Genomic DNA, 11,628 nt, shown 5'->3' on the forward strand with positions numbered 1-11,628 from the left:
TGTTTAAAAAGCCACAAGGTTTTAACCCATCAGAAAGCGTGTTTTTGGTTCCGTCTGCTTTTTTAAATTTTACCCCTCAACTTCTTCCTGTATGCTTTTTGTATATAAATATTCCCTAATATCCTGGGTATACATTAATAAAAAAACTTAGATTAAGAAAATGAATATCAAATGTGCATTGTCAGTCAATAAATACAGAAAAGTGTAAAGTATGTACCTAATACGTATTACAAATATAATAATGAATATAAATATAAAAACAAACACCACTGAATGAGGCCATGGTGCGAGTAGTGCAGTTAAATGCTGGATAGCAATACCTAATCATTTATAAATAGGCCACTTGGATTCTGATTGCTGTAGGTAATGAAAATATCTCTAATAATACAAAAATTCCTTAGGCCACAACACAGTTTGTGAAAGCTACACTGATGTCCCTGAAGAAGCTTCCCCCAGCAGCCTGAAACGTGGGATACTGCCATGCTTGTACTATGTGTCTGTGTGATTTGTCAGTCTTGCTGCCTGCTTGCTGGAAATTGTGGAGTTATAATTTGGTGCTTGATTTTTTTCCCCTCTCCTTTTTTCCCTCTCCCTTTATTTTTTCTTTTCATTCCCCTCACCCCTCTGTCCCCACATTTTGCTACCCCCTCTTGTCTTTTCCTCTTCCTCCTTCCCCTTTGTCTCACGCAGCAGTCTGAACAGCGTTAACAGTAGTGACTCAAGGTCGAGCGGCTCGCACTCACACTCACCCACTTCACACTATCGCTATCGCAGCTCCAATCTGCCCCAGCAGGCGCCCATGAGGCTGTCCAGCGTCTCCTCCCATGATTCTGGCTTCATTTCCCAAGATGCTTTTCAGTCAAAGTCTCCGTCCCCTATGCCGCCAGAGGCCGTCAACCAGGTAAGTGTCTGAAGTTCATGTGATTGTAATTCTGTGATGTGTCAGAGGTCATGATACTAACAACATCAGGCTGTATATGTCTTCATTCCAGTTCTCACAAAGTTAGGGTAGGGAAGGGTCTGGACCACACGTGGCATTTTATTGCTGTCTGAGACCTTGTTAGAGAAACTTTTCCTTTATTTCCTGTCCCGCAGACAACTTCAAGAAAAGAAAATATAAAATAGGAGCACAGACCGCAAAAAGACCCAGTAAACTTTCTTTAATTTTGTCCACCCTACTAAAAAGAAGGCTTGTTGTATTTGTTTCCTTTTGGAGAATTTCTTGTAATCCCTTTCCTAGCTTTACCTTTGATACTGTATCAGGAAATGAGGGAAAATCTACCCAATGGAGTTTTGGACACTATTTAAAATGTAATTTTTTTATATTGAAATTTAAATAATCTCAGTTTTGGCACTTATGTATATAGTATCACAAGCTCCAAAGAATAGAAATAGTAAATTGGTCGCTTCTAGGGTCTGATTTCTAGGTAAACCGCACAGACACGACCTTGATCATTCACACAATTGGTGCCATGTGCTGTCCTTGATATTGATCCCTGTTTAGCCGACATGCAATTTCTTCTCTTGCCAATGAGGTAGCAACAACCACCAGGGAGGTAAAATCACTGTAACAATAAAGTAGCATTCTCACACCTCAAGCAAATTTCCAGCAACAAGCTTGCTAATATGATCTCCATAGAAGGCAGCAACGACTCAACCTGCCCATCCTGCCAGCTCATTAAATGACAATGCACAGTGTAAATACAGAAACCTGTCACTGATCATTGTTAATATAAGGACTCATGATGGCGGGCATTGTTTTCCATTGCCCCATACAATACACACAGCAGTTCAGAAGCTGTTTTGATTTGCTTTACTTTGCACTTGTTTCTTTAATCACCACGTGTCCTGTGGAGGTGCAGTCAGAGCAGGTCAGACCCAGCGTTCTCTTTTAAAATGCATGGGTTTGATCAGCGTTCGGAAAGAACGCACGTCATCATGAGCCTGTAAGGAACACTGGCAGTTCCACCATCTGGTGTCTGTTTTGTCATCACTGTCCTCTCATTATAGAATCCAAACCTGAGGACAGGAGCCATGGTCTGGTCGCATGACATCCCAGAGGTACATATACAGTGAGCTGGGGTCAGACTGGATGATATCCGGTCCTTCTTAAATTGTACAATAATCTGTCTTCAATCTATAATCACAGTATTTAAGTGTTACAACATAAAAATGTTTGTTTTATGGTAAATGTACCTAAAAGTTACTAGAGAGATACTTAAAGTGGACATGGGAAAATGTACTGAGATTTGCACTAAAAAAATGTTAGGTCTATGACAGTTTTTATGTAATGTGCTGGCACTATACTAATATTTGTATTGGGATCAGAGCTGGTACTAACAGCCAGCAGGGCGTACAGTCTGTTAACATTATACTGGCTGCGGGAGTATTATAAATTCTGGAAATTTATCGGCCTCCTAATATGGGATTGTCACTGAAATATCAAGGGGAGTGGTTGGAGGGCTATAAGTTGTAAAAATATTATAATATAAAAAAGCATGTTTCTTTTCTGTAAATCAAAGTTAAAGTTATGTCTAGCAATACATTGGTTTAAAGGACCTGTCATTCATACTGTTCCCACTAGTTGGTGCTGCGATCATATTATTCACAATGAATACAAGCATTCTAGCTGTCATTCTCAAAAAACATGGTACCAATGGTCCCCAGGACCAGTAATAAGAATGAAAGTTCTAAAACAGCAATAAGACTACAGAGGATCTAACTATTGCACATTTTATGTATATAAAAAAAGTTTTGATTTCAATACAGTGGTGTTTTTTCTGCTTCTGTCCTGTTTTCCTGTGCTCATCCATTACTATTATGTTTTGTTCCAGAATTCGTCCAGCTCTGCCTCCTCTGAAGCATCCGAGACCTGCCAGTCAGTCAGCGAGTGTAGTTCTCCAACGTCGGTTAGCTCGGGTTCCACCATGGGAGCGTGGGCCTCCACTGACAAGGTGAATATGGTTTGTCAGCCTTCCGAACTGTTCTACAACACAAAGATCACATTGAGTATTGCAGTGTTGTACCCCCAGATACTTTGTGTTCAAATTCATCTCAATCCTCTCTACAGGTTGACTGATTTAAGAATCAAACCTCAAATCAGTAACACAGGTTCCCTTGTATAAACCATAAAAATAAACATAGTAACAATTGTACAGAATTTTATATATTTTTTTATACTTATACTCTTTGGAGTGACTAGCACTGTATAAAGGTATTTTGTATGATATAGAGGCCGGGGAAGGATAAAAAAAAATATGAACCAGTAAATCTGAAATACAAGTTCCCTTGTATAAACCATGCTTATAAACATGGAGATAATTATACATGGTTTTAGATATGTCCTGTATTTAAAGTCTTTGGGTAACTAAGCACTGTAAATACTTTGTATGATATAGAAGGCTAAAAGACGCCAGGGGTAGGATAAAAAATATGATCCAATTAGTCATAAACCCAGGTTTCCTTGTATAAACCATACTAATAAACATGGATATGATTGCACAGGACTTTAGATATTTCATGTATTTATCATTTTTTAATTTTGTTTGATTTCAATTTTTATTTGACAGGTTCATAATGTGACATCATTGTGACAAAAATCATTGTATGGTTTTGCAGCAATTTCTTTCTCTATTCTCTATTTCTCCAATTCTCCATTGGTGCTAAATATATATTTTTATAAATATATTTTGTCTGTAGAGTTTGTTCTTTACACTTCATATTTGAATTGTATTTAGTTTTTTTATATCACATATCAGTTGACCATCCAGTTATTTTTATTTGTTCATTCATTATATTTTTTATTTATTTTGCACAGATCCATCATCTTGCCAGGTGAGGGCAGCCATTTTGTGAGCTAAAATAATCATTTTTAATACGTTTTTTCCATAGTACATTGCAATTGATGAAACGGGCCTGATGTCACCATCTGCAGATGGTTGTCATTGTTCCTCAATGGGCCTCATGTATTAGACCTAGTGCTAGCGAGCAGATCTGGTGATGATTTTGCATTCAACAGACCAGTTTAGTAGACGTTCCTATCAAATATATTACAATTGAAGTCAAAAACAAAATTTGAGATATTCTGGCCTTCCAATGGTGAATCACAGGACATACAGCATGACTTTTGTGATTTTATTATTTACCAAAATGTCTGTGCTGGCCTCGTTTTACTGAGGACCCCAAATTTGCTCAGCTGTTCATTTCAACTAATTTCAAATCTTCACTCTTTATTGAATTACTAGGCCTTGGAAAAATAGAGTCGTGAAAATAATGAAGCGTGGCTGTTCATTGGCGCTAGTTGGGTGTCCACCGCACCCTCTAACCTGCGGTAAAAAAGTAAACGTAGAATGTGGTTGCTATGGAAACACCTAAATTTTTCTTGTTTTTGTATCTGTCTACAAAATGGCTGCCATATCTAGGTTTAGAGGTGGATCAATCTCATCTTGATTTTTTATCACTTTTGCCATTTATATTGATTTTGTTTTGTTCCCTGTTTTGTTTTTTTCCCTTCCTTCATGTTGTCTGTCTCCAGCTGTCTAATGGGTTTCATCACTATGGTGATCTGCCCATGGCAGGCCAGTTTACCCATTTACCGAACCCAGTATCTCGCCCCTGGACCCGATCTAGCTCCGCTCACCCTGACTATCACTATTACACCATTGGTCCTGGCGTACTGCCATCGTCTAAGGTCCCTTCCTGGAAGGTTCGTGTTTGTGTGGTGCAGCTTTTGTCCTTCGCATCTCATTTCCTGTTTCCTGTCGTCTTCTAATCTTGGTGGTGTCTAATATTTGTACCGTTCTGGTAATCTTTGGCAGTTCAGCACCGTACAATCCTACTGAATTCACCATTTTGTCCAATTTTTGAATACATCTGTGTTTTGAAATGGTATATAAGAGAAGACCTATATTAGGTTATTTTAATAAACCAACTGAATGATGTTAGTGAAGATGTAAGAATTGCCAGGATTTGCCTTTCAATGAAAAGGTCATGAAAAACTTCTGTGGTCAGGAAGTTTAACATTTTTCAGGACCTTACATCTGCCCCAGTCCATGCACTTCAGACCTTGGATCTGCCCCAGTCCATGCACTTCAGACCTTGGATCTGCCCCAGTCCATGCACTTCAGACCTTGCACTTCAGACCTTGGATCTGCCCCACTAAAGATGTGAAGGTTACTTTAGATATTAGAACTACCCTAATCCATACACTTCAGACCTTAGATCTGCCCCACTCCATGCACTCTGGATCTTAGAACTGCCCCAGCCCTAAGAAAAGATTTCAGTAACAACTGATCTGAGAGGCACAAATTGCTCATTGCCCCTGCTAGCAACCCATGAAGGAACCCTGGTTGAGAAAGTTTGTGTTATGGTGACATCAGTAGGCATTGTACAGTGTTCCGCACAGAACACTTCTTTTCTTGTGAGCAGCCATTTATTTTGAAAAGTCTTCTTAACATTGTCAGGAATGTAAAGTCTTCCACTTTAACCTCCTGTTGGTCTCTGTACTGCTCCTATGTGGGTGATTTTATAAAACTTTTATGGTAGGACTTTGTCATTTACTGTGACCATTCCTTCCAATTATTACTTTTCTTTTGTACTTTATGCAGGGCTGGATTTACATCATTCCATACCAGGGCTGCAGAATTGGTTCTAGTTACCTTTGCATATTAGCAAAATATAATTTAGGTTATGGGTGCTATCTTATCAGAGGAGGGTGCTAAACCCGTAGGCTAGGTACACACGTGCACTAGTTCTCGTACAATAATTGGCTCAGATACGATATCCGACGAGAATCTTGCGTATCTACAACGCTCAATGCCCGAACGACCGTCCTGACGGATCCACGGATGATGGACGACGAACGATCGTAATGCTGTATGTACAGCACTTGTTCATGCATCGTGCAGTCATACTTTGTTGGAAAGGATCATTAAAAAGATCCTTTCCAACGACAATCATAGTGTGTGTATCACGTGTGTACATAGCCTTACCCTTAAAGCACCAAAAATTGCATGTAAAATAAATAAACCAGATTAACCAAATTAGGTCTCATGCAAAACGTATATAGGGAAACAAATAAAAAGTATGAATTGCTTAACAAAGATTATTAGTGCATACAATGAAAATGGTACAATGTCGGGTTATATACACACATTAGAGTTTTGTCTAAAACAAGCGCTGTACATACAGCACCTTTCAGCTGTATGGAGATGGGAGGAGGGAGAACGAACGACCAGCACCCTGTTGCGCTTTCTCTTCTTCAGGTGTATTGCAGTCGTTCGTTGCTCATGGGTTCGCCAGGACTGATTGAACGATGTCAAATGAGTGCTGTAAACAGGTCAGATTCTTATCCGATACTAGCCCTGACACAATATTATTATTATTATTATTGATAAACAGGATTTATATAGCACCAACATATTACGCAGCGCTGTACATTACATAGGGATATATTCAGATGAGAATCATCTGACGTGTGTATGTAGCCTATGTCAAGCATATAAATATATTTATACAGGAACAGAAAAGGGGCTCAAAGTATTGGCATAAGGTTGGAAGCACATTGTCTCTCTTGTATGTTATAGAGTTAACTGTACCTTTCACTTAGAAACACCTGAACTCAGTAATTGGTAAAGGGAACCTTATCCTTTATAAAATGGTAGTTCCTTTTGAGCGGTTTACATTATGAGGCAGATGGCAGATTACACTAATGCCAGACTGCAGTTTACAATCCTTTTCTGCCCATTATTACTATTATTAGCAGGATTTATATAGCGCCAACGTATTACACAGCGCTGTACATTATACATTGACTCTTTAGTTCCAGTGGTTGCAAGTTGTAGTGATGCAACATCATGTTGAGGTAGCTACTGTCATGATTGGGGTATAATGAACAAGAAGCACCAGGAAGGAGCAGCAACCACAGAAATAATGCAGGAAAAGCAGGCAGATCCTTGTGCTGCAGGCCCGTAGGTACAGTTTTCTTTCCAGCAATGAGAACAATGACCAGCACAGAGGTCCCATCACCAAATTTTACTCTAATTCAGTTGAGACTAGCAGTCAGCGCACATTGCCTTAGAAAAAATACATTTTTTATATACAAAAATACATGAACTTTGTTTATGGTATAAATAACATCTCTTTTATTTCTATATTTTTCCTATACAATGGAAAATATTCTTTTTAACTTTTTGAAATTCAGGTTTTACACATTATTGCTTTTATTAATAGGCATTTATTTTCTTCTAGCACTTAGAAGTCCATTGCATGTGGCCTGCCCACCGCAGTTAGGCATTTTTATCAGGAAAGAGGAGATTTCAGTATCTCATAGCATTTTTATTCTTTATTTTATTACGTCATGTATTAAAGCAAAGACTTCACTTGACCTCCACTAGTTGAACAAGAGCCTGGCATGATGACAAATCCAGCCTTGACTGATTCTGCTCTCTCCTTTCTCTGTGTGCTTACCTTGGGGAAGACTAACCTTTCCTTAAAAAGTATTTTGTTGGAAACATCCAAACAAGGCCTCTAACCTTTCATTCAGGACTGGGCTAAGCCAGGTCCATACGACCAGCCTGTGATGAACACGCTTCAGAGGCGTAAACGTGAAGTCGACCCTTCTACAGGAGCTTCGTTCTTACATCCCGGACTGATCAATGAGGCTTATTCACCACGCATTGCAAGAATGCCGGTGGCATCGAGGGTAAAGTGATTTGACCGAAAAGCTTATCTCTAACCCTTGCTGATCAGATTCTCACGTTCTTTCCTAACCTCTAGCTTCTAACACCGATCTTCAATAAACTACTTCTTTTTACAGCTTAACTAGAAGCGTCTAATATCCTAACAGCATATAAATCTAACACCCTTCTCTATAGAAATGAAAAGGACTGATACAATGTTCTAAATACCTTTTTCTTTATGCTTTGTGACTCTTTACTTACTTATCTTAACCACTGCAGTTTGTCAATGGATATTTGGTTCTTGTGTGGTCTAGAGCAGAGGTGCCCAACCAAGGGCCAACAACCCTCCAAGTCCATGAACTGCACTACTACATAGTTATGTATACTATATGGATCCTGTGACTCTGGACATAAATGGGGTCTAACTTTGGCTGCACTGTAACTTGACTGTGGACCTATTTATTCAGCAATGCAGTCCCTGGCTTTTTTGCAAGATATATGGGAATCGATATTATTAATGGCTTATTATTTATTGGGCTCTGAATAAACAATTATTCTGATTGAAATCCTAGTCCACAGTTTGGGCACCTCTGACCTCCTGCAGACAACCTGCAGGCCTTCAGTAAATGATTGTATCAATGGCTGTGTAAAAAGCATGATTGGGTAAGCATTGCAGTTTTTCTTGCACAGTTGGAGACCTGCAGGTTGCCCATATCTGATTTCAAGCATTGCATTCCTGTTCCTTTCTTTTAAATGTTACTCATTGTCTGTTTTGTGTGCCCCACCAGCAGGGAGAAGAAACAGAAAACTGTGATGATCTGGCTCTTGCCCTGAGCAGAGGCCTGCAGCTCGATACACAGAGAAGCAGTCGGGATTCCCTGCAGTGCTCCAGCGGATACAGCACACAGACCACTACACCATGCTGTTCAGAAGATACTATCCCATCACAAGGTAAGAGACACATTAGCCCTTATTCTTGATCTTGACAGGTGTCAACAAATCAAATTCCCACTTGCCAACTCTGGATGTAAGCTTTATTTATTGTAAATTTTATTATCCCCTATTTAATGTACAGCACTGCGTAATATGTTGGCGCTCTAATATTAGTGTTTATTAGTAATAATAATAACAGTAATAATAACAATAATAAAGGCAACCAGTCATATTATGACTTGTGCAAGAACCCAAATATTCTATCCTATGCTAGAATTTTTATGCTTTCTTATACAGAATTTTTATTTGCACTATTATTTAGATTTTCTTTGCCTCAGTCTTTCTTTCTGGCTCATGTCATGATGCCCTGTGTTCAAATTCCTGAAAGTCGCAGAATTCTTTTCTCCATAGCATTACTGTTCGTCATCTACCCCATTCATTCAATGGGTTTTAGCTATTTTATTTATGAAGGCTCACTATTACATATGGGTGTTCCCTAGGGCAGTCTGTATGGAAATTTTAATATTTGTACAACTTGCTTACACATTGAAAATCTTGTTTTAGACTAGCCTGCAAAAGTTCTGCCTGCATGCAATGGTGAAAAAAAATACTATACAAACAGTATTTCCCCAACCACATTGATAAAACCCTAAATTCTTCCACCAGAACCACCCTTAACTCTAACCTCGTTCTTGTTTGCAGTTTCAGATTATGATTACTTCTCTGTGAGTGGGGATCAGGAGCAAGATCAACAGGATTTCGATAAGTCCTCTACCATCCCAAGAAACAGCGATATCAGTCAATCATACCGCCGGATGTTCCAAGCAAAGCGCCCTGCATCCACAGCAGGATTGCCAGCCAACTTTGCACCTGTAATAGTCACTCCTGGTGTGGCCACCATCCGTAGGACACCATCCACCAAGCCGTCAGTTAGACGTGGCACAATCGGAGGAGGTCCCATTCCAATAAAGACACCAGTTATCCCAGTCAAAACTCCAACTGTCCCTGATGTTCCAGGTGGGCTTCCCAGCAGCACCAGTGAAGAGTCACCTGAGCAAAGTCCTGACTCGCCATTTGTCACAGAAGGACCCATGCTGGGTGGTGACATACCCGCATCTTTATGGAGTGGACAAGCTTCTGTAAACCCCCCAGTCCCAGGAACCCAGGGTATTATTGCAGAAGAGCAAAGGCCAGGCCGGTCAGAAAATGAAGACGAAGAAGATGAAATGGATGGTCCTGGCATTCCTGAACCCACAGGCCAACCAGATCCTGAGGCAGCAGATATTGCTCTGGCAGATGCACCACAGGGAGAGGATATGCTCAATGCAATCCGCCGTGGAGTCAAACTGAAGAAGACAACCACAAACGATCGCTCAGCTCCTCGATTTTCCTAGAAGAATCCAAAGAGAGCCTTCTAGGCCGGCTACCAGGAACTGCACCCTGACACTTGTCTTTAATCCATTCCAGTCTATGATCAGAGACTTTTGTAGGAGCATACACAGGGTTGACAAACTCTCAAACTCAACTATACCTGTTCCAAAAAAAAAAAAAAAACAGCAGCGTAGAAAAGACAACCTTAGTATCTGTTGGTATTCCAATTGTAAATAGTGGTTTTACTTCTGCACATAGTTAATCCCTTTATGGGTTTTTTTTTCCTGCTTTTCATTTCACAAATTCATTTTTATTTCCATAAAGTGCCAAAACCCATTTTTTTTAGTTTTAAAGATACCCTTGTAGATTTTAAAAGCTTTGGACAAGACAAAACAAAACAAAAAAAGGATAAGAAGGTGTTCCTACAAAGGATGGAGGACTGGGGGGTTGCATTGCACCTTCTCTTGAATTCTGTTCCAGACTTAAGGATGGACAACGGAAGATCCATCCGCTTGACAAGGGGCGGGTGCAGTTCGGTGGAACAGACATTGGCCTACTTAATGTGAGGTGTAGACCACCTTAGCATCAGAGCAACCTAACTTTTCCTATACAAACACTATGGCTAAGATTTTTTTTTTAATATTATTTTAAATCCTTTTGTTTGTTGTTTTTTTAATGCTGATGATATAAATTATTAACAATTATAAGCAATATAAAAAAAATGAAAAAAAAGTTTTAGCATGTAAGCGGGGGATTTAGTGATGATAAACTACCATTGTGACCCATGCTATCACACATGTAATCTAAACATTACCGCTTGTATCTATCATGGTGAATCAGTCCAAATAAGCCATACAGTAAAACAGTGTTTCTGATTTTTCAAAAAGAAAAATTTAATTAAACCTCATCTGTTCAGTTGTAATTTGCTAATCCCAGCATGCCACTTTAATCACCTAGAGTATTGCAGTGTACCCAGGATTAAAGTGTTCCATTGTCTACTCAAAGTAGAGAAGCCATTTTGTATCCTAACCAAATTTGGAGACCATTTTGTTTCTGAACAATTACAGGGAGGCTTTATCATTGTAGCCTCTGTACAGTCTATCAAGTAAGCAATCATTGACAACACATCTTCCTCCATAGTACTCAGTGTACCTGAACTCAGGATCACTTTCAATCTATAGCTATAGGTGAGCTCACGTCAGAAAGGCAATTCTACATTTATTTGCACATCACAGTCTGTTTTTAAAAGATAATGGCTGTTCTTGCTGTGGTAACACTTGAATTTCAACCAGGACTCCATAAAGCCCAGAGGTTACTAGGGTTTTTTTGGAGCAATTTGGACACTAATGTACTGTGAGCTATGGATATAGTAATTATAGCAGGGGTTCCCTAAAGACTTAAACGTTAATTCAAGGGTTCCCCCATGTTAAAAAGGTTGCGAGGCTATATGAGAGGTCCACGCAAGGTTAAGCAAACATTTTAAGTTTGAGGAGCTTATAGGGAAAGAATAACCCTTTGAAGTAAGAAAAAAGTGTCAGATTCATGAGCTTTACCGGAAATGTAACTTTTCAACATTGAAAGAAAGCAAGATGGCGGACCCTATGGAACACATTCTGCGTCCAGCAAAGTGAGATGAAACTGCACT

The 11,628-nt window shown here is 39.4% G+C and overlaps 1 protein-coding gene across 2 annotated transcripts in view; it reads left to right on the forward strand.

Moving 5' to 3' along the window:
• MTSS1 (MTSS I-BAR domain containing 1) overlaps nucleotides 1-11,622 on the forward strand; it is a gene marked incomplete in the record, with an annotated part of 108,556 nt that extends 96,934 nt beyond the window's left edge. The window contains 7 exon segments of one of the 2 annotated variants that reach the window (XM_072410657.1): nucleotides 691-901; nucleotides 2,011-2,061; nucleotides 2,835-2,954; nucleotides 4,535-4,705; nucleotides 7,544-7,702; nucleotides 8,468-8,630; nucleotides 9,315-11,622. In XM_072410657.1, coding sequence (XP_072266758.1) covers nucleotides 691-901; nucleotides 2,011-2,061; nucleotides 2,835-2,954; nucleotides 4,535-4,705; nucleotides 7,544-7,702; nucleotides 8,468-8,630; nucleotides 9,315-10,006 — 1,567 coding nt within the window. 2 annotated transcript variants of the gene reach the window in all.
• Nucleotides 11,623-11,628: the final 6 nt, after the last annotated feature.

This window comes from Pyxicephalus adspersus, chromosome 5, assembly GCF_032062135.1.
Source record: "Pyxicephalus adspersus chromosome 5, UCB_Pads_2.0, whole genome shotgun sequence".
NCBI classification, from domain to species: domain Eukaryota; kingdom Metazoa; phylum Chordata; class Amphibia; order Anura; family Pyxicephalidae; genus Pyxicephalus; species Pyxicephalus adspersus.